Genomic DNA, 23,938 nt, shown 5'->3' on the forward strand with positions numbered 1-23,938 from the left:
AAGTTCGCTTTTCTTAAATCAGTTGTTTCTTGGTTTGTGTACTACCCTTATTGTATTCATTCCATCAGTGTTTTTTTTCTCCCATTAGCCCTACTGATATTTGTGTACACTTTGTGTTGTTGATTTTGTGGTTTTTGCCTCTGTTGGAGTGAGCAAGTTTCGAAGCCACAGAGGTAGTTCTGCAGTCTCTGCTTCATCAATTCTAAGATTCTTGCTCTTTGATTTTCCCCTCATATTTTATTCAAAATCAGAATTTGTCTTTCAGTTATAGCATGTTTTATTGGCTGAATGTTTTCCTTCTTAATGGTACATAAAATAATGGAGCATCCTCTCTTAGATTTAGGAAATGTGGTGTTGTTCAACTCACATGAGGCTCTATAACATTTTAGATTTTGAAAGACAAAAAAATGTGAGCATTGTGCCCACAGCGAGGTCACACTCAGTAAAATACAAAAAGGAAAGTATTTTCCCTCAAATGTGATGAAATACTAGCCAAACATCTGGGCATTGTACAGGTAATTAAAATTTAATCATAAATAATTTTAACACACTGCACCTTAGCAATAAGATTTTTCTACTTTTGAACATGATATTAAAACTCACTTTAAAAATACATTTCCTTGGCTGGTATCGGTTGGTTTCAATTCTCCATTTTTAGTCAACTCTCCATTTTTTCTTGGCAATTAACAGTTACTCCCTGGGCTTTCAGTTATGTTTATTTGTCTCTCTTTCTCCCAGCTAGACTGACTTTTCTAGGACCCAGGACCAGATGTTGGTTCTCCTTACCCCTTGAACTACCTCTTAGCACTACCTTCTTCTACATGGTGGCTGATGAATAAATAGACCTTGATTGAGGGAGATGATGTCACAAGTGACTTATGATATGATGTTAAATGTTTTCAGTTTTGGAGAAAAGTGCGCTGGTCTCTGGGTTTTAATTCCAACCCTCTGAGATAGAAGAAAATGTTTTCTGGAGTCCATGATTATTTGTTAGCACGATGGCCGGTTTCTCACTGAACCCCGGGCTTGAGAGACCACTCCTGGGCAGTTGATTCTTTTCTCAGTCAGCAGTGAAGTTGTTAATTTTTAGGGTGTGGTTCTAAATAGGAGTTTTAGAATTCATTTTAGCTGACAGTAATTGATCCTTCTGCTGATGCGCCCAGACACTTGAAGTAACCCCAGTTGTCCGACCCCTTGCAGTCGGCTCATCCCTGTTTGTCATTCCTGGGTAACACTGACTGACCTAGTGCCTGTGGCTATACCACACTGCATATTCTAAACAGTAAGACCCTGTGTGGCCTGCTAAGTTTGCTTGTGTGGTAATTTTAGCCCATTGTTGGGCCTTTTTATAGCTTCTTACACAACATTTAAACAGGCTTTGAGTTCAGGGTCATACATTTAACCCAGTTATCTTTAAAGTTTTGTTTTTTATCTGAACCTCACATTTTTTCTTCCTCACATACTTTATGTATAACTTTCTCTTTAGGAATTATTAATATGTCGTATGCACTTACTAACTGGCTGTTGAGGTTTTTTTTCTTGAGGATATTTTTTTCATTGATTTTTAGAGAGAGTGAGAGGGAGTGAGGGAAGCTAAAAGGAGAGACAGAGAAATATCGATGTGAGAGAGACACATTGATTGGTTGCCTCTCACACACACCCAGACCAGGGGATTGAACCTGCAATCCAGGTACGTGCCCTTGACTAGGAATCAAACCCAAGACCCTTCGGTGTGCAGGTCAGTACTCTAACTACTGAACACACCGGCCAGGGCTAGCTGTTGAGTTTTGATTGGCTATTTCTCAACATGTTTTCATTGATTTGTCAAAGTTTGTATTGTACTTTGGAGTATATTCAAAGCTAATTTCTAGAACAATGATTTTTGATATTGTCTTGTCTGGGCACTTCCCCCAAAGTGTGTGGTCCCTCCACAGTTGCTTTGAAGGACTTCTGGTTCAGAAGTTCTACTTGAGAAGGGAAGGGCTCTTTCTTTGTAGTATTTTCAAATGATCTCTGTTCACTGTTACTATTACAACTCATCTAAACCTGAACTTTAGCTCTTCAATGGTAATTTTTATTTCTTTCTGTAGATTGTCTACATATGTGTTTGTAAAGACAACAGAACTTTTGTAAAGCAGACAGGTTTAAAAAGATTTACTTCGTTCATTTTCTCTGTTCTATCAGGAAGAGTATATTAAGGGAAATAGAATTTACACCCACTAGAGGCTTGCATAAAACCTAAATTTTGGGGCCGTTCCCCTAAGGAGTCATAAACCCCTCCCTTATCTCCTTTGGCAGTGAGAGGCTACCCCTTCCATGAGGAAGCCAAAGTATGTGTACCCTATGGCTCTCTGTGGACTCGGGTTTGGAGAGGCTGGCTTCCTGGTTGAGGCATCCACCATAGACCCAACCATGGAGGAAATGGGAATTGCCATGGAATCAACAGTTCTGATCTGTGTTCCCAGTTACGGTAGTTGCTCTCTAGGAGGGGAATTAGTCCAATGCCATCATCTATGGGTATTGGCAGAACTGGAATGGGTATGTTTTATTTCTTGAATGTGACTATACATATATCAAAATGCTGGAACTATTGAAAAATGTTTGGAGATTTGTTCTTGGAGATAGCTATCCAGTAACCAGTGGACAGCTAGTCAAGACTTTTGTTAGCTTTTATTATGTAGTCATTTTGCCTTAAGGTAAAAGTTTAAAACAAAGAGAATCAAAGTGAAAACTGAATGTCATATAGAAACATTTTCCTACTTTTATTTTATACAAAAGCACAGTAAGCCTAATGAGTTGCTGTCGTCTGTTCTAGTAGCTGCAAAGCGCTGTTCCGGCAAGGTTAAAGAATTTTCTCTGGTTTTCTTTTCTGCCTCTGACTTTGTTTTGCTTTGCAGGACTACAAAGCTGATGAAGACCCAGCATTATTCCAGTCAGTCAAGACCAAAAGAGGCCCTTTGGGACCCAACTGGAAGGTACTGTATGCTGACCTTTCTGACAGGCAGAGTCTTGGCAACAGAACACTTGACAGGTCTTGAGTCTGGAAGAACTGGTGACGTTTAAGTGAAAAATAGAAATGGCATAAAAATAGTTTTATTTGCGATAAGGACTTACAGCCAGTTGCAGTTGGCCAGCAAGTCTGTGTTGCATTAACAAACAGAACAGAGCCAGACTGTCACTTTCAGCATAATGCTATTCTGATAACTCTTAAAAAGAGACAAGTGATTTAGTCTTTGGGGATTGTACTGTTCTCTTTTGAGACTTGAAGCAGTACAAAAGTCCATGTTAAATGAAGGTTTATAGTTTAAATTTTGTCTTAGTAAAAACTGAACAAGCTCCCTTCACCCGAGCTTATGTTCCTGGCCTTTTAATAGTTATATTTTGGAAAGCAGGACACCAGAGAACAATTTCAATGAAGTAGTTGTTTTCTAATAAAGAGCACATCCTTACTTTATTCAGGGAATTAAGAAAAGCACCGTCCAGGTAATCATTTAAATTGCTGTAGAAATATAATGCATTTTAAAGACATTCACTAAACTAAATGACAAACCCTTAATGTGTTGATGGCAAGTTATTACAGCTAATTTGACAGGAGAAGAGGAGCATAGGAACTTAAACCTGCCCCGAGCAGATTTTCCACCAACAGGATTTTACTTAGTAACGAATCTGTTTATGTTGAAGCCAGTCACAGGTCGTCAGTAAAGGCTGTCGCTAGTTGTTGCTTGCGGGTTAGAGAATTACGGTAACAGCCCCACAAGTAACCCATTGCAGGGTTCTTCATGGGCGTCAGACTCTTTTGTAGACTATCTTGCATGTCAGAATGAAGAATGAGTCTGACTTTCTTCTATAAGAAATGATTCATAATTATCTTATTTTCACATTTGTTCTCTGGGTAAGTTTAGTTCAAGATTCTCCCAGTTTAATGGCCATGATTAGAGACTTTTAACTTAATGTCCAGTAAGTGATATATGCCACTTACAAATCAAGGAACAAATTCCATATGCAGGATCTAAATTTAAATGGATTTTAAAAAATCCCCGCCCTTAGCCAGATTTCTAGCTGTGGACTTCAGAGGAATCTTAAGAGATTTAACAGTGGCCTTCTAAAAGAGAATGCTGTGCTAGGGCAGCAAGCAAATGGCAACTTCTAAGGTTGCCATATCTTCTAAAAGGCCATCTTGCTCCAATAAGTAGAAACTCTCTAGTTGATAATACTTGCACGAGGAATGAAGGACATGAGATTGAGACTCAAAGGTGCTCAGAGGTGAATTAAATACTGAATTTTCTTCAAATTATCTGTTTTTCAAGTGTAAACTTTGAAAAGGCATTGCTACATTACATGGTGGGCTATTATATTTGGGCTCAAGTGTTGGCTGTAGAAACTCCTAACCAGTTTTATAACAGGCAAAAAAGATAGTTTGACACTATGACTTTTACCTAATTTGCAATCTTTTAGGACTTGGAGTATGATTTTTATTCCTTTTTTATTTACGATTTTTACCTTTTTAACAAACATTGGTTTGTCTTTTTTATCCATTAATGATTATTTAAAATTCTCGAATAGGTTTTTGAAATAATGTGATTTTTACATTGTTTCAGGTTGTGGTATAGCAGTCTTCCCTCCCCCCCCCCCTTTGTGGGTATGCATGTGTGTATGTATTAAACAGTACCTTATTATTTTTCTGGGAGAGTGCTGGCTGGTTGTGGTACCTTCCTACCCATTTGCCTGTTGGTTGTTAACTTAGCCAAATGATGGTGGATGTAGCTACTCTTGTAAATTGAGTTACTGCTTAACTGAGTTTCAGTGAATTACCGTGATTAGAAATAACTAGGGTAATCAGGTTTAACTAATTAAACCATCTGTTTACTGCTGTGAAGGGAAAGTAGAGGAAGAAGGATGACTAACTGATAATAGAACAGAAACATAGGGACCTATGGACTGACTTGACCTTGCCATGTTCAGGCGGCCCTGTGCGTCAGTAAATGTACTCATCGAGGCATTGAAGGCTGCGCTGGGGAAGGATGATAGTTGGAGATTTCTGTACTTTTGAAATATGAGAGCAGGGAAGAAATGCATGGTAGTTAAAGCAAAAGGGAGGAAGCAATCCTGTCCTGGACCCACTTACCAGGATTGTGTGTAAAATGCTTCTGTGTAAGTGCTGCCTGGCTGTTCACAGCTTGAAGGCTTTCCATGCCCCTCAACAGAAACTCACCTTACCAGTACACGTTCCAAAGTATATTCACAGCTAAGTTAAACCTCGTGATCTCTTGGAAACTTTTTCTTACTTATCCCACAGTGGTGTTTTCCTTCTGAATTATTGCAGTATTTACTGCTTGTCTACACCAGACTGGAAAGGGGGAAAAGAAACTTTTCCCTGGTGCCAAGCACTATACAAGGTCGTATTTAATCTTCACAGCCTTCCTGTGGGGTAAGTACAACTGCTTCATTTTATAGATGAGAAACTTGGCTAGAGAAACACGAATAGTAGTTGTAGAAGAAACCTGATTCAGTGTTAGTCGTAGAGATGTATAAGGTGTGGGTATGTCGCAAATTCCGACTCTTAATCCAGTGTTCCCAGATCACCAATCTGTACTTTTTATGCTGTGTCATATCATGACAATTGTGTGCATCTCTGTATTCATGTTATTTGTTAGAATTTGATAATTCCTGTTAATACCACTTATATGTTCCAGTGGTCAAGGAATTTGTAGGTGACAGTGGCATTAAGGGAGATCCATTAAACACCCTTTTGTGAATCTGTTACAAACTGTGACTTAAATAACTTAATCGTAACTCTGAGCCTTTGTTTCCACATCTTTAAAATGGGAATGATATTAGTAACTACCTTAAGGTTGTTGTGAGGACTAGAGGAAGTAATGAATGAATATTACATTCCCAGCAGAGAGGAAAACTACACAGTAAGTTGTAGCTCTCATCGTTGTCACCATGAAAAGCCATCATCTGTTGGTGTTGATGAGATCAATATCTGTGATATCCTATTTATGACACATTTATTCTTTTTCTCTGTCTAGTATCCAGGAGTTCCCTGGTTCTAGTATCTGGGGATTGTCAAATACACCCTGGTTTACTTGTCCTTACCTCCCGTGGTTATGTGTTTAATGAGTGCTTGATTTGGGTTGGCCCTCAAGCAGAGGCAGCACAGTTTAGAAAGCCTTTGCTAGCAGGAGATCATAGGGTTGCCAGGGAGATTTAAATATTTTTCCATGTTGGTTAAGAATACAGACTTTTTTTTTAGCGTACGGTACAACGCATACTTTTTATTTTTCAAAAACTACAAACCCGGAGATGCAGACCTTAGTTGTATATTCATTTTCCCTTTGAAAACAAGAATTTTTAAAAATCTGAGCACATGAATTATGTTTTGTTATTTAGGGTTCAGCACATGATTAAGTGACTGTGCATAGTAAAAGGAGAGCGGTTTATAACCTGATAAAGATTTTTGCTTCAGGCAGAATTGTGCGTTGTTATGGATGTAAATGTCTTGCTTCTCTGTAGCACCTCACATGCATGAGTGCTGTACATGTGTACGTATTTTCGTTTGTTTGTGTTTTGGGGGCTTTGTGTGTTTTGTGGCATTGGTATGACTACCTGTTCTGATGGTTTATGAAAAACAATTTACATGTGGATTCCTTTAGCTTTCTAGTTTGCCTGCTGATCTGGTGAGGAGTTGTCATTTTAACAAATTGAAACACCACCTTTGAAGATTATGATGTCATTTTTATCCTATGGCAAGGCCTCATTTCCTTCTTCATTTAATCCAGATGCTTCTGAAGACTTAAGCTTTTTTGTGTCTGCATCTGTACGATGGCTAAAAATTAGGCCTGTAAGGGTCTTTGTAAGAGTCTTTGCCAAAGCATCTGGCCCTTACAGTGCTTGACGTGTCTCAGAAGACTCAGCCATTGTCTGAACGTTGGGGTATAAGGGGATCAGATAAAATAAAGAAGTTGATCCAGAAATTGTGGTGACTTTTATATTATGTGAATACAGGGTGGGGCAGAAGTAGGTTTACAGTTGTAAGTATGGGAAACAGAGTTTATTCTATTATTATTAATTGTATTATTTTTCATATGAAGAACTGTAAACCTATTTTTGCCCCATCTTATATGTATGTATATATTATATACACATATGTGTGTGTGTGTGTGTGTGTGTGTGCTGTTTCTAATCATAAAGGCATGTCCCGTTTCTCTTCTGCGTTAGTTAACTCCAGTCAGCAACAGTTCTGGCAGTTGGAGCTTAGTCTTTCAAAACAGTTTGTCATACTGTATACCTGCTCAGTCACGCTTTAGACTCATTTCAGAATTGCCGGAAAAGCTGTTCTGGATCCTCCAAGCCAGTGGAGGGCAGCCATCTTTGTCTTTGTGGATTAGAGGGATGCTAATGTGTTTCCTGCCATACTACCACGACTACTTTCTCTTCCTACCTCCTATCTGTATAAAGAAGGGGGTAGCTTTGGTTGTCGGTGACCTAAAATAAAGATACCACAAGGTTCTATTGGCTGGTGATTGGTAGAATAAAAGAAGGGGTGGGGGGCAGGAGAAGTTGAAATCTAGCTGTGGAGATCCCTTTGAGATTGAGACTGGCAGGAAAGTGGCCCAGAGAGTCCTCAAGATAGCCACCCAGGGAGAAAGACTGAGGGCGTTCTCGTGCGTCTTTATCTAGACATGGCTGTGAGTTCCAGGAAGGAGGTGAAGGCATTTTAAAAGCTGTTCCCTCCCCGTAATCTACAGTTGAAACCCCATGTGGGTGGTATAATGAGGCTTAATAATTAGTTTCTGATTAGACCACATTGTGGATTATATATAATAAAGCAGACCTTGAAACCTGGCTGATTATTTTGAGTACCTGGTTTGACAACTAGGTTTTTAAAAATATGTATTTAACACAGTATAAATTATGCAATTCCTATAGAGGACACCAAAAAAGCCATTGCATGTCTTCAAGAAGCTAAGTGCCCAAGAGCGGTACATGATTAGTTCTAGACTTATATTGGATACTGAATGCCTCTGTTCTCAGGCAGAACTGAAGGACTTGGGCCTAAAGGAATGAAGTGTCCTACTCAGGTTTGAGAAGGGATTTGGCAGGCTGGGCTTCTTGCAGAGTGTCTCACTAGCGCTATCAGGGACATAAAGTTTTCTTCATGAGTTTTATTTCAAGGGTGAACTTGTGGTTTCACTTGTATATAGTGTCACTCCTAGAGTAATTGGACACAAACATGAAGCATGTCATAGTCCTTATTAGTAAAATGGGTATGAGCTCCAAAAATATTAAGTTTGGAGACATGGAAAATGTGCATGATTATCTTCTCACAAGCAGTAAGCTTTTCGGCCTTAATTTCATTTTGCTTAGTTTTGTGACATTAGTGTAACTCACAGTTAGTTTAATCTTTTGAACTTTATTTCACATTTACTTCTTCCATTTATCAGTTCTCATTTGCCAAACATAGGAATCTCCCACCTCTGAACCCTCTTGGAGGCCTTTGTTGATGACCTCTCATGGCACTTGGTGTGTCTTGTGTCAGGGCCGGGGTTTATGTTTTCAACTCTGTCTTCCTTCTCCGACCTCCTGTGTTCGTCCCACATTACTCACTGAATTTTTAGCCATAGGCTCTGTGTCTCACTTAGCTTGCCTAGCACAGATGTTTGCTCATAGTGGATACTGGGTAAGTATTTGGTGGATTCCAGTTAACTATTTTAAACCAAATAAAAATCAAATGTTGGACTTAATATATGTCTAGTGTAGGTGTATCAGAATGGCTACCAAAATCTAAACAGGTGAGGGAATGGCTGTGAGTTGGGGAATCGGGTTTTGCTTGAAATTTCAATACACATACTTCACATATATTCTGTAATCCTGTTTTGATATTTACTGGTGCATGCACTGGCAACAGCCCCAGCAGATCATTTATTTTTAACTTGCTTAGTAAAACCTGGGTTGGAAACTTGCATTACAAAATTCAACAGCTGAAATTGAGTATTCAGGCTGCCTTAAATTGAAAAATTAAAATATGAAGAAAATGTGAGTCTTTTAGAAACTCCTGTGTCCTTGCAAAGTGTTACCTCTGGTTGAATGTAGCATATACCTATTCCATCTTCATCCCAGTATATTTTAAATAGGAAAAAGTGTACTGAGAGTTGATCTGTAGCACGAGACTAACGGTATTTTTAGAAAATGAATTTTCAGAATACCTTTGGTTGTGGGTTTGGTTTTGTTTTTTAATTCTCTTACATTTGTATATATTTGTTTGTCATAGATACAAGCAGCTAGTTCCTGTGGCTAACGGGCTGATTGCTCACCATCCAGTTGAACATGCTGGGTTTTGTTTGGTTACGCCACATGGCTCTAGTGCCCAGTACTCTCCCGTAGGGCTCATCCGCATACCCAGAGGAACCTGATAGGTGCTGTTAAATTAGAAACATGATTTCAGTTTGGGGGCTTCATTTATAGTAGAAAACATGAAATGCAAGGAATTCAGTGAGTACACAAACTATTTAAATACAGTTTGGGGAACATTTCACAACTGGCTATGTTACAGGTGAAATTTAAATTATGTAAAGATGAGCCATCATTTTGAGTTCCTCTGTTAGCCCATAATTTCCATTTTATAGAGCGTCTGATGATTCTTGTCTTCTGGTGACCAAGCATATTTTACCTTTTATTTTCAAGTATTCTTTTATGTTTTTATGGTTTAATCTATATAAATCTTGTGTTTATCAGCAACATAATTTGTTCACTGGTAGATTAGGAGTGTTAATCCTGTTTTGCCTTAGGTTAGGAAATGTTAGGTTTGGACTGGGTAGGAATTTATGTGTGAATGATCTGAATTAGGTTTTGGCTTTCTTTGCTTTCTGGTTATTTTTTCCAACTGATGAAGAGAAAAAAATCAGAAAACATTTGTATGATTTAAGGCCATAGAAGAAGCTTTGCCCTGCCCCCTAGCAGTGAGCCTCCTTGAGAGCTGGGAGACAACGTGGAACTCCTTTGGGTTCTGGGGATCTTGGAACATTGCTCTGAAGGGAGGGGGAATCCCAAATATTTGTCCCACTGAGATTTTTCACACTTTAAAAGTTACACATTTTCTTAAGAATATTGCTGACAACTGAGAATTGATTATATTTTACTCTGCATATATACCTTGTTTTTGTTTTAGAAGTTTGATTAGGAAAAATTAAATTCGGATTACACTAAAGTCATATATTAAAGACCCTAGTTCAGCTTTCAGCTTGATTTTGTTTAGCTTTGATTTATTAAACATCAAAAAGTAGGAAGGCAGGAAAACATTTAGGTTGTTTATAGTCAAAGAAGAATAAAGATTTGAAATATTACCCAGGTAATTTAGGGCAAAGTAAATCTTTGTCCAAAATACTCAGCTGAGGGGAAAAAGTTTTTTAGAGTTTTTTATGTATATTAGTTTTTTTATAAAATTATATTTATATATTAAGTTTTGAAAATAAAGAATTGCACACAGGAGAGAATAAAAATCAATTATAAGCTCACTATTTAATTACTGTTATATTTCCTGATTCATGTAGTTGATTTTGTTATAAATGTTTATATCATAGATACCTATTTGTATTCACATTAAGCTTTTTTGTTCTTTTTCACTTTGTTAATCGTTCATTAAAAAGATGGTTTTTAATGGACATTGTTTGGAAGGCCTCTGAGGTATTTCACCACTTTTCTTCAGTACATGTTGAGTTTAATATGTCTAGCTTTTTGCTGTTATAAATAAATCTACAGTGTTGTTATTTTCTTACCTGGTGAATTGGGATACATTTCTGAAAGTAGAATTACCAGGTTAAAAGTATATGATATACATAGGATATGAGCAGTTTTGAGGCTTTTAATTGCATAGTGTTAGATTCCACCATAGAAAAATGGTGCCAGGAGGGTTCCTTTAGCCTTTATTTATTGCATCTAGGCAGTTTCACTATTTTCTGTTTCATCGTTGTAAGTGTGGAGACTTTTAAAAGTTGTTTCTTTTATTTACTCACTTGTTTTAAGATCATAGCTCAAACTAAGAGGTGAATTGTGTAAGTCATTTTTAGGATTGGATGAGACTTCAAATATCACATATATTAATAATAATAATTGAAGAAAAAGATATAGCTTCTATATCCTCAGCTTTCTCCTGGGGACATTAGAGAGTCTGTTTCTGTAAGTGACCTATGCCTCATACTATGTGAGATATTGATACTGTGAAGGGTTAGGCCAAGAAATAAAGGCAGCAGGCTATTTGTTTAATTGGTTTACATATTCTTCCCTTAACTTTTAAAAAAAATTTAGTATTTTTTAAAATACATGATTTTAAAAATTTTGAGAGTATGTTTATTTTTTTATTTATTTTTTAAAAATGATTTTTTATTTATTTGAGAGAGAGAGAAACATCAATCAGCTGCCTCCTGCACACCCCGTACTTGGGGATCGAGCCTGCAATCCTGGCATGGATTGCAGGTCATTCCCTGACCAGGAATTGAACCAGTGACCTCTCGGTGCATGAGACAGCACTCAACTAATTGAGCCACACCGGCCAGGGCTGAACTTTTTAAAAAATAATTACTTCTTAGATGGAAAACAAAAAAACAGGTTGAAACTGACTATACATTTTAGATCTGGGGAAGATAGCTTAGGGAGAACTAGTTCTTTTTTGTCCTATCCTAAAACTTACAGTTTTTAAACTAAATTTTATAGACCATTATTACTTAATAAATTACCAGTATTACCATAATGATTTGAGCAGCCTGCCAGACTCACTAGAAAGAATGTGAGAAACGATGTAGGTAATTGTTGAAGTCACATGTGTGCTCTGCTCTTGGAGCCCAAGTTTGGTATAGGCGTGTTCATATTAAATTTAGCTTATTCTTTAATTAGAACCATGCTTGATCCTGCCGTTTTTATAAACTTCTGGAGTGGATGTTCTACTAGAAATACCTAAGGTTTTCATTTAGTACGGGGCGTCTAATGATTTGGAGTTACAGAACCAAGTTATCAGTAGCCCGTACTTAGTAGGACCTTGGAATGATTCATATGGTTCTCAGCCACAGAGGAAATTCGGCCTGAGTGTGTGGGCAGGGAGATATTTTGTTAATAAGCCCAGGAATATTATGAAGGGAAAAAAGGCAAAAATATAGGAAGTTTTAAGACAAGGCCTTGGATGTCTAAGTCACGTACGTTACCCCTGGGCTGACCCTGACTCTTCAGGAGGAACTAAGTTCACTCACTTCTAGGATGGAAAGCTCTGATAGAGCCCAGCTTTCCTTTTACTGACAGAGGAGGAAGCCCAAAGAGGTTAAGGGCCCTTCCCACCTTACATAGGAAGTTACTTTGCATAATGGGAGCTATTTGGCAGGTGTATCTCACAATTTTCAGTGCTGTATTCTACATATACACAAATTGTGTTTCATATGAAGGTTTTCAGTGACACTCATTGGATTAGAGAATACGTCAGAGAGACTGGCTCATTGCTTATTGAAAAGTGATCTCTGAAAGACCAGTTTTGTCATTATTTCAATAAGGCTGGGCACTCAGAAGCTACCTATGTGCTGTGTAAGACTGGTTGACTATTTCCATAAACAGTAGTGCATGGGTCCTGTAGGTCGGGGGAAGCGGGGGGGAGACGGGACAGTTGCAAATACATGATTTTTGCCCAGGGCCACAGCAGCCACAATAGAAGGGTGTCCCTTCTGATTGTTGGCACCAAAAGAAGTGGTTTTATCATTGCTGATAAACATAATTTACTCTCCTCTCTGCCAGTCACTTTTGTGTCCTCTGGCAACACCTAGCACAGATTGGGTTGTAAATGGCACCCACTTAACACTTAACTGAATTAAACTTGTTCATAAAGTATGGGTGTGTGTGTACTGAATTTTCACAGTGGTACTCTGTTTTATGGGAGGGAAATCATGGAAAAATAGAGCTAAGCTAGCCAAGTTCCTCTGTTGACATAGAACTTACCTGGAAAAGGATGGTTTGCTATATGTAATAATCTTATTTAAATGCTGTGGTGTTACCCCATTGATTTAACCCATGTACCAGCTCATTATTCAGAAGATGAACTGTTATTACAGAAGAGATTTTCTGAGAAAAGCTGATCAATCATTTAGGACTCTATAGAACATTGAGTTCTATTAATAATACCAATGTAGAATTTTTTTCATATATATTATCCTTAGAATTCACTTGAAATGGAACATTATTGAGAGTTCAGGGGGGAGAAAATGTAGTGTGGTGCTGTAATTCCACAGATGAAGAATAATCTTGAGGTTTTAGAATAAGACCTAGAAATTCATTTTTTGAATTTATGTATATGTGGCTAAGTGGAAAGAATATTTGTTCACACAACGAACTTATTGAAAGTGGGATAGGTGAGTGAGTTGAAGCTGACAGGAAGTGACAGTGGCACACAGTGTGACTGATGCTGGCATTGTAATGTCTTGAATGCCATGTGAAGCTGAGAACAATGGTAAAGAAGGGGAGAACGCTTGTAAAAAGGCTGCTTTATCTTTTCACTCAGTAATGTAGTTTTTATAAAAAGGGTTCCCATAGTGTTGCACATGATTCTCTACTCCTAAGAAGCTTTATTTGATTTTTTCCCCCAAATTCAAAGTGGTAAATACTACTCTAACAGAAAGAGAGGACGGATATGTATTATGCCCTTGAGTTCTACCAACTAAGCATGGCACATACACTGCCTTATGGAGTCCTCACAACAGTTTTGAGATGCAGCTCTTATCTTGTAAGTACACCAGCATTGGGGCTTAGAGTTTAGGGATTGGCCCTCTCCCTAGGCCCTACCTGCAGTCCCCTCTGCTATCTGATTCTTTGATAAGTACCTGCCTTGGGCTAACCTGAGCTCTGCAGGCAAGGCCATGTCTGCATTTGCTTGCTGCTGTGAGCCCACCCCAGGCTCTTCTGGATCAGCTCAGAAGGATTTTGGTCTTTTGTACACACCAGCTTGGAGAACTCATGTGCTGCGAGCTCCTGGTTCAACCCCACATTCACCTCTTCTGAAATAAACATGCTACTAAGGCAGAAGCCTGCACTGAGTGTCACAGAAATGGATTTCAATCCCCCAATTTTTATAATCAAAAATTGCAGAACTAGCCAAAAAGCTGAAAGAATAAAACAGTGAACACCTCCACTTAGATGCATAACAGTTGTTAACACTTTGGCATATTTGTTTCCCCTCTCCTCTTTCTCTCTCTCTCCACACAAATACATATTAAAAATTTTTTTGACTGAATCTAAAAATTCTGAGTGACTTTCTATACTCTGAGTCTGAGGATCCAAACTCTTATTGCTCCCTTATGTTTTCTTCTGAATGTAAATTGTAGACATTATGTTTTGTTTCTTTAGTCTCTTTTAATCCAGATAGTCTCCCTACTTCTCTTCCGTGCTGTTTTGCTTTCGCTTTTTTTAAAAATATTTTCCCTTTTTTACCATAACAACTCTTGATTTGATTCCCTGACCTCACCATTTAAACTATGAGGTGTAATCATTTGTGGATATTAAAGCCCAGATGCTTGGGATTTTCCTTTGGAGACTTGATGTAGATCACATTTGCTGTACATCCCCTTGTATACTCCCCTTCCATTGAGAACGCCTCAGTTAATAAAACACTGCCGTGCCACTTGCCAGTGTTTGAGGACGCAGAAGACAACTAACTTCATCGCTTCGTATTGTGCCTCAGCACATTCATGGTGGGAGTACAATAATGGCTTTATGAGAACACTTATGTATTAAAGGCTCACTATTGATAAGATGTGAATAGAATCTGGTGTTTAATATGAAATCTGAATAGTGTAATTTGAGACAGCAATGCGCCTATTAAACTGGAGAGTCAGGAAGTAACTTCGTCTGTGGAAGGAGAGTTTGCAGCAGGGGAATACTGCTACTTTTGCTAAAATGATTTCAAATTTCCAAATATCTGAATTAAACACCTATATGAGATTGTAATTTTCTTCATGCAAGTCTGTGATGTCGTTACACAGCAGTCAGTTTTAATCAAAACATAAATATTTAAGTCGCAATTTCTCCTTTTCATTGTTCCTCATCTAGAAGGAGCTGGCAAACAACCCTGACTGTCCTCAGATGTGTGCCTATAAGCTGGTGACCATCAAATTCAAGTGGTGGGGGCTGCAAAGCAAAGTAGAAAACTTCATTCAGAAGGTAAAGTCTGTTCAAAATGCAGTGACTGAAATTTAGGCTAAGATTTGAGGTAGCTACTTACCACGGTTTTATTTCTCTTGAGATAAAAATTATTGTTCCTGCATCATTCCTCTCTGCCCTTCTTTTTCTCCTAGGAAACAGCACAGTCAGAGGCCAGCACAGGTTTTAAGGAGCCTGTTTTAGGGAAGAGCCTTTTCTGTTCCGAGTGCTTTCCTGATGGGTTGCCCAGCTCTTCTGTAGAGAGCCTTTTCCACATACAGCATGTCCCCAGGGGGAGAGGCCAGGCCTCACCTGCTGAGGCTCTTCTTCGTCCCAGCTCAGCTCCCCTTACCCCTTCCACAGATCTCTCCCAACATACACTTTCTTGTATACTTTGTGCTCTCCTGTGGCATCTTCTTTAGGGATCCTCACTGAGAGTAGTTACACCCTGAACCTAGGGTTTATGACTTCTTTATTGAAGTGAAAGCAACAGGGACAATTGAGGAGAAAGAGGAGAGAATTGCAGTTGTATAAAAGTACACATGGTTGTAAGCACATGAGGAATATGGAAAGTTCTTCGGTGTTTACTTTTCCTGTAGGGTGAATGTTTATCCCATTATCACGATAAAGAAGTCCCCTTTATATCTCTGAACCCACACTGGTTGTGGTGGGGGAGTTTCACCATAATGTTTTGCTTTTAAACTGTAACTGCTCTCACACTTTAAAAAAAAAAGGATCGTAAAGTCTGGAAACTGGTTATTCTTGGGCCTGCTTGCAGTTGGCCCACAGGAGGCACTCTGTAAATATTGGCTTCCTTCTTTCCTCTAGGATCATCATAATAGATGAACAATCTAGTTCTGATAAATAGAAGTCACACATATAATTGATGAAGTCCCTTCTGTTCATGGGGAAAAAATGTAGAAGTTGAGGAGTATACAAAAATACTGAAGTACTCACTTTTCTCTCTCCTTGGAAAGCTTAATAAAACTTAATCTAGCAATTAAAATCACTGATTATACATATGGTTTATTTATATATACATATACTATATATGTTTATATATATATATATATATGGGCAGTAACAGAGTAGAAAAATTAACTCTGGAGGGTATGTAATAATTCTCAATTTAATAAAACTTATTCCAAGAACCCAGAACTCCTCTTTCAGAATGTTGTTGTATCCCTCCTCACAGTATTTCTTTGAACTGCAGAGAAGTTAAGGATGGTAGTTTTACAACAAAAGAAATTGAGTTGACCTTTGGTGATTGACATTTAGAAAAGTATAATGAATCCAGTCCAGCAGGAGTTTATGCAGGATTAGAATGTACACACCACGTGTTTTTCAGTTTCTGGTAAATCATACTTCCTTCGCAAGGAGAGGTTGTTTCACATTCCACAGGGAAATCTTTATCTTGTTTTACAAAATGTTGTAATAGTGTGAAATTAAGATTTCCACTAATCGGCATAGTCTTTTCAAACCAAGTGTATATCAATTTCACGTGTTAATTGGGACATATAAAGTTAATGTGTCGTTAATCTTAAGAGTTTTACCATCTTACACTACTTTTCTTCTTTGTTTTAAAAGCAAGAAAAAAGGATATTTACAAACTTTCATCGCCAGCTTTTTTGTTGGATTGACAAGTGGATTGATCTGACAATGGAAGATATTAGGCGAATGGAAGATGAAACTCAGAAAGAACTAGAAACAGTAAGACTTCTTGTTTGTGGAAATTCTCTAATTTTTCCTCTCTAGTACTGTGTGTGTGCTTAGTAAGTATAGACTTAGAATTAAGAAGAGTATTAGAAGCCGTTCCTTCATCTGTATATCCTCCTCAGAGTCGAGTTTCTCAGGCACTAATATCTCTTCAAGTGTTCTGATTTCTCTTTTGTTGAGCATCTTTTCATAAAAGTAGACTATAGCTTTCTTGATTTAGAATTTGTTACCTGTAAGATGTTCAGTGGATTGCTTAATTCCTTTTTATGCATTAGTTCTCTGTGATGGAATCTGGTTCATAGCCTTTTTAGACACCCACTTTATCAGGCCAAGTTGCCTTTGGCTCACTTTGCTGTCATAGTAAGTTACTAACGTTAGCACCGGAGGTCCTAGTTCCCTCTTCTGTAGAAAAGATAAGAGGAGTGGTATTATCACTGATTCCAGAAAAGCCTCCTTCCCTCCCACAACTAGCAGTGAATCTTACTTCTTTTTAATAAAGCTTTAGGCACAAATACAGGTAATCCTTGGGCTGGAGGTTAGCTGGCCATGTTTCAAAGTTAAAGCCCACCCCAGCTCCTCACCACCAGTGAGCAGGCCCTTCCGTGCCTGAGCACCCCATTTCTCCCAGGGACAGATTCTTCCCCAACTTCCTCTTGCTTTTGCTTTTGCTCTTGCTCTGCGCTGCACTTCTCAGTTGGAAGTGAGGCCCCACGGGAGAAATGAACCCAAGGAATGTCCAGGGTAGGCTAGTGGTTTCCATGCAGTCATCTCGAGTCCTGCCAGCAGTTTCAGTTTTGGAAGCCCTGAAGGCGAGAGTGTTTGACAAACGCCTATGTGTGAGGCAGGAACTCCATTTAATCATAGGAGAGTGGCAGCAAATCAGGTTCTTTGGCACAGAAAGAAATCTATTTGTCTGGCACAGAGCATCGTAAAGAATCTGTTTAAAATTGCTTACTTTTGGTGATTACGGCAGATCTGCTTCTAATTAGCTTTATACAAACCTTCTGAGAGGGCTAGGACATACTTTCTTTATAAGGCAATAAATGTTTTAACCTTATCTTACACATAAAGTAAACTTCAGGCCGTCTCCAACTTATGAATGGATTTTGTTCCAAAAGTTTTTAAGTTAATTTTTTGAAATTTGGAACATGATTTCCCATAGATTAAACAATATAAATTGGGATTCGGTTTCTAGGCCAGCCAGTGGAAGCCTCTTAGACATCAGTTTTTCCTACTACTGGCCTGACTCTTGAGTTCTGGATCTTGGGAATGGGGTGATCGAATGGCAAGCATGGAAGACTCTCCCTTATGACCTTATTTTTAGGCTGGCCCAGTCAAAATATTTAAACAGGCAGGAGTAAGTCATGGGTATGTCCTGTCTTTCTTTGCCTGCCTCTCACCCGCTTCTGTCTTCCCTTACTCAAGAACCAGGTGCCCTTCTCTTAGAAGCACCCACCACCACTCGGTTTGAATCCCTTTTCCCCTGCCTTGCCTGGTTTCGCTCCCTCCCGGTGCTCCAGGCCCCAGCGTTACCTGCTGGCTCTGTCTCTGGCCTTTTTGAGCAACTGCGGTCAGCCGAACATTAAACAGAAAGCAGCATGGTTACTCTCATTCTCACTAAACTCATGGTACAGCCTTGGCATCTCCAAAAGTGATTTACCAACACCAAGATAAAACAAAACAGACTTCTTTTTATTGATTTGACCTCTCAGGAAGGAGGCTTTTTTGGTTTTGATTTTTATGCTGAAGAGGTGTCCATACATGAGGAAGAGTGGTCACAGTTGAAGTGATGGATGGAGCCCTCCGTGGTTTGGGCTCTGAACCCTGCCTATCTCTCACCCCTTGAACAGACCTTGGCTGAGACCCCAGGGAAGTACTCCTGCTTCCCTCACAAGTTTAGTCTCCTGATACTTGAACACAGGACAGCCCCAGTGTCAACATGAGAGCCCTACAAGGAGGTGATGACTCTCGCTCCCACCTATGGCAGTGGGTCTGCAGTCTCAGCTGCTGCTCCCTGCAAGGCAATTATTTGTGAGCTGGCAATTGCACTTGAAAAGGTGTAAGATAGGCAGGTAGTTTCACAGAAGCCCAAGTTATTAGAAGCTATCATCTATTGTATCCATATGACTCAACCTAATTCCCCCAAGAAGTTGGTAGGAACCTATCGTTGGTTCAGGGTTGGGGGTACATATTTCAACATTTTAAGGCAAATTTCAGCATTAAGTACTGATCATCTTAACATAAAAATCCCATTTCAGTTATTTTGCTCTAGGTCATTGGGGAATGCTCTATTCCACATCACATTGCTACTCTTGAGTCCTAACAGTTGGTCCGTGAGCATCTTCAGAATCTGGGCATATCATGCCTGTAGGCGAAACCGCCTCCGCAGAAAGCACGTGCCTCCTAAAGAGGCTTAACATTTTCAAGTCCTCTTTACCACGGAGGAATTTCCCCCTTTCTTCAGGTCCTGTTTCCTGACACCTCGTGATAGAATTTGATACATTGTAATTCTCTTTTTAATTTGCAAATATTTAAGAATTGGATTTCTTTCAAATGTCTTTTGGCCCTGGAGAGAAGGAATAGCATCTTGAGAGGTTAGGCATGAGAGGAATGCCACTGCCTGTAATCCTGCAGAGAAATCCTGGGTTTAGGCTCAGCAACTGAAAGAATACTTTGGGCAAACCTTTTGTGTTTGTTCTCAACTGGCACTGCCATGGGGTGGGGGAGAAGGGTTGAGTTTTAGAAGTGTGTTTATTGCATTTGTTCCTTTCTATCCATTCTTTTGCTTAATTTTCTCATTGAGTTTTTAAAATTGTCTGTAGGCTATTGTTGTGAATGCCTGTCCTTTCTGATGCATCTGTGTCTGTTTTTCATTGTTTCTCATACATTGTTCCTGTGCTCACTTGTTTTTCCTTTCCACTTACCTCTTTTCAGTAAACTTCCCATAAAGAACTCCTGTGAGGGACCCTAGTCTCAAAAGCAGCAGAGGTGGCCATTCCTCATGGCTTCCTGTCTGGCCTGGGACTATAACAATATGAGCCAGACCATCTCACCTCCTGTTGGTGAACAGTTCATTTACCCTTGGCTGTCTTTGATAATTTCACATCATCAGTCCGCAGGCTTTTGTTTCCTAGATTCAAGAATAGATACACATTTTTTATGCTGTGTAAGAAAGTCCATTTGCAAGATTTTCTTTAGACCAAGATTACTAAACGGGCCTCAGAACTTCATTCTCTATGTGAAATGGTTATAAATAGGCAGTGGTCACTTCCCAATCTCTTCTAGATACTTTTTTCTCCCCTTGCTTACTAACCCAATGTAGTCTGTGATTTCAGCAGCTCATGATTTTATTTTACGTTTAGATGCGTAAGAAGGGTTCCGTCCGAGGCACGTCGGCTGCTGATGTCTAGATGAGTCCCCTGTAGGGTCAGAGACAATATCAAACTGTGTAAGTGAAGATCTGGGTAAAAAGGATATTTAAAAACCAATACCTTTTTGGTAATGGGTAGTTAACTTGCTGAGGAGAGACTGTTAAATGTGGTTTAATTTTTAGAATTTAAGAGATTATATTTTAGAAATTGACAGTGAACTTGAGTTACTGTTCTGTAAAAATGGAACAGGTTGGATTTAGTAATCACGAACTACGTCTAAGTGTTACTGGGTTAGAAACCAGCTGCCTGTCGAGTGCACTTATCCATCACATGGCATTGTCCTAGAAGGCAGCTGATTTTTCATCAATAGCCAGTTAATTGACCAATTATTTCTCAGTATGACCTTTTGTGGTTAGTAGGGAAATATCTTAAAGCATTTTAAGTCAAAGATCTTTTATCCCACACTATAAGGGCCAACCTCAATAATTCGTTTCAGTTGAATTTTTTTTCTGAACACCAGAAAGTCTTCCTTTATGTATGCTCTTCAATTATCTTTATAGTTAGCTTTAATATGCGTAAATGTACTTCGGTTTTCATTTACAATGTAAAACATTTCTAGGGTCTTAATCCTCTTAACACAAATTTATTTGCTCAAATTAAAGATTTTCCTAGAGGGGATAAAAGAGCCTCAAAATCTACCCCACACATTGAAACCAGTGTGAGTAAACAAAAATTGACTGTACACTTTTGTCATTTGTTAATATTAAACTATGGGGTCTGTCGAGGAAAAGCACAAGACAGAACACTTCTCACTCCACTGTAGTTCTTGCTGCCCCCTTACATGTGATACCTGCTCTTTAATTATAAGACATGGGAGACATGACGTGTTCAGTAGTGAAGAGAAGTAGTTGTACCTAATAAGGATGAATAACCCTTGCCAGGATCCCCCAAAGCCCTTTCTTTAAATTGAGTTTTCCATTAAAAAAAAATTTCAGGTTATTATTTTTATTAAGTTCTTCTAAGTTTCTGTGATTTATATTTGCTTCTAATTTATTTTCCCTCTGATGTTACGTCAACATGTTAGACTAAAATCTTCAAGAGGTTAAATTTTTTAAGTGCAGTAGTTGGGGTCCATGTTCTGTCAAAAGTTTTAATACATTGAGGGTTTTTTCCAGGAGAATGTGTGCATCAAGCTATTGTCTAAAACATTTTTTGCATCTCTCTGAATTTTAACACATTGCACTCCTTTCACTTTCCTTGCAGTTACGTAATCAAGGTCAAGTGAGGGGAACAAGTGCAGCCAGTGATGAGTGAAGAAAACTGACCAGTATCCTGCAGTGTTGGTGTTTCCCAGACATGTGCTTGTGATTATGTATTCACATGCACAGGTTCCCAGCCACGTGTATATATATGTTTGTGTGTGTGTGTGTGTCTGTAGCTGTATATAAAACGCATGTAGAGCTACAGATCAGAATACACACACTTGTGTATATATGTACATATAAACCTACAAGGGATTAGTACAATTTCTCCAAAGTACTGTACCTATCTTCGTCAAGAATGCAAAAGAAAATATTTTCAGTATCTATACCTGAAACAGATTTTAATAATCAGAGTAATACCATTAATGGACAAATTAAATTGACTGCAGTGTAATACTAGCTGGTATGTTTCATAAATGTCAAGTTGTGGACCAATATATATATATAATATATATAGCCTTCTATTACTTTTCTGTTCTTTTAAATCGGTCTCTTAAAATTTTTATTTTAGTCTCATAAGCAACAGACTCCCACAGAAAAATTTATTCAAAATCTATTGGTATTCCAATGAATCTGGAATGTAAACGCTGAGTGTATATATAACGATTTATTTCTGGACGGTTATTATCTTACAGCCAAATTGGACAATATCTATCAGTAAGGAGTAAAGTTATAGGCCAGTTTTTACTTGTTTGCCCTGAGGGACAAAATCCTTTTAAAAGAAAAATCCAGTTTTTATTGGATTTTTGTATTTTAAATTTCAAGTATTTTTCTACATCAGACTTAGCAAAAAACAGAGATGATGGTTTGTGATGTATAATAAACACTATACAATTTTCAGGCTCCTGTTAGGCAAACAAAGAAGTTGATGAAGAAATTAATAGCATTGTAGGCTGTTCAGGAACATGGGAAGTGCACTGCTTCCACGAGTCTTGTTTTAGAAGAGACTGTTTTCTAAAATTACAGCTTGGAAACTATGCAAATGATCTAGATTCCTCACAGCTTACACGATAGACTATAGATAGTGACGGTGTTTTGCTCTTTTCGTGTTGCAACACACTTTAAGGAGGAGATACTGACTTTGAAATAGGAAGAATTTAAGAGGCAGCATGAGTTTGCCTGCACACAATTAGGAGGCCCTGCTGAGGGGCCAGTGCACCTCCACCCATTTGGCTGTGCTTTCAAGTAGGATGTCATTGGAACAGACCCTGAATAAACATCATGAAAATGCCTGTTAGAAGCTGCTGCCACCTTTTTGTTTTAAAGAAAGGAAGGACAGCTAGGTATGAATTTTATCAGCTTTCTTTGTCCCAATCCAGTTTTTCTCCTGTCAGTCCTGGAAGCTTGAATAGAATGATACTGTTGAAGCCTTCAGGTTACAAACTGTCCTCTTTAACGTCCCGTCCCTCCTACAACACACCAGCCCCTGTAGTCACATCACATTAGTAATCTGATTTGCTGACAGTCCTGCTCCCCCCACTTTCGCACATGTCGTGTGTCCCCACTGAAGTGATCGTAGTGACTCAGACAAGGATGTCTTCTGCATTGTGGTGCGCTTCTCCTCGGCTACAAAACCACATTGCGTATGTCCTCTGTGTACTCAGGATCAAGACTGATGTTTACTCTCTGAGCACTGTTGTAAGATAGGTTTTGTCAACGCATAATCATTGTCTGCAAAATGTTTGATGCGAGGAAGATTATTGCTAATTTTGTGAAATAAAGAGTCTAGTCCTCTCCTCTTAATGAACTTAACTCTCGCTGGCATCTGTAGCATCGTTGGGAGCTGGGGCGCACATGGAAATGAGAGCCCAACGCATGGATTTTAATGTTTTTCTAACAACTATGGAGATTTGAGGGAATGTGTGGTGAATGTAAAATATCTAGTTTACTTGGCAGTCTCTTGTGTAAATTACAGTAAAACAAAGTAAATGAAATTTAAACAAAAAATAAATTTGATCACAAAATGCCACTTGTGTGCTTGAGTGGTTGTTTCCCTGATGCCACGTCTGCTTCAGAGCACTGCAGACCGCTTCTCTGCTCTCCTTTCAAGAATTCTCTCATTTGCAGCATTGCCACTCTGGGAAAAATAAAGAAAAAATGTTTTTTTTTGCGTTTTTATTTTATTTTATTATTTAATTGCTAACTCCTATTCTTGAAATGAGCCTGTGCCACATTAACTTGTTACATTTGGCTTTTTAAGTAATTTTCTGCCTTTAAAAGCTGAGCAGCAAACTAAAGAAGGATTATTTATTATTAGCCTCAGAGGCTTTTTAAAAATTATTTTTAAAGGGGAAAAATACAGAAAACCCATAGTATTTTTAAAAGCACTCAGTAAGGATTTTGCTTTGTTTTACCTCTCCTCTTTCAGGACTGCTGTTTTTGGACATGTAACAACTATCTTTCTCGGGGTTCCAGCTTACA

General features: G+C 38.6%; 1 protein-coding gene across 1 annotated transcript in view; it reads left to right on the forward strand.

The window, feature by feature from the left end:
• The window catches only part of PITPNB (phosphatidylinositol transfer protein beta), a 61,133-nt gene extending 37,648 nt beyond the window's left edge, over positions 1-23,485 (forward strand). The window contains exons 8-11 of the mRNA XM_081123112.1: positions 2,898-2,975; positions 15,079-15,189; positions 16,756-16,878; positions 21,519-23,485. Of these exons, the coding sequence (XP_080979238.1) occupies positions 2,898-2,975; positions 15,079-15,189; positions 16,756-16,878; positions 21,519-21,569 (363 nt within the window). The 3' untranslated portion in view covers positions 21,570-23,485. The remainder of the gene's footprint in view (positions 1-2,897; positions 2,976-15,078; positions 15,190-16,755; positions 16,879-21,518) is intronic.
• The last annotated feature ends 453 nt before the right edge of the window (positions 23,486-23,938 follow it).

Source organism: Miniopterus schreibersii (genome assembly GCF_964146895.1).
Source record: "Miniopterus schreibersii genome assembly, chromosome: 20".
Taxonomy (NCBI): domain Eukaryota; kingdom Metazoa; phylum Chordata; class Mammalia; order Chiroptera; family Miniopteridae; genus Miniopterus; species Miniopterus schreibersii.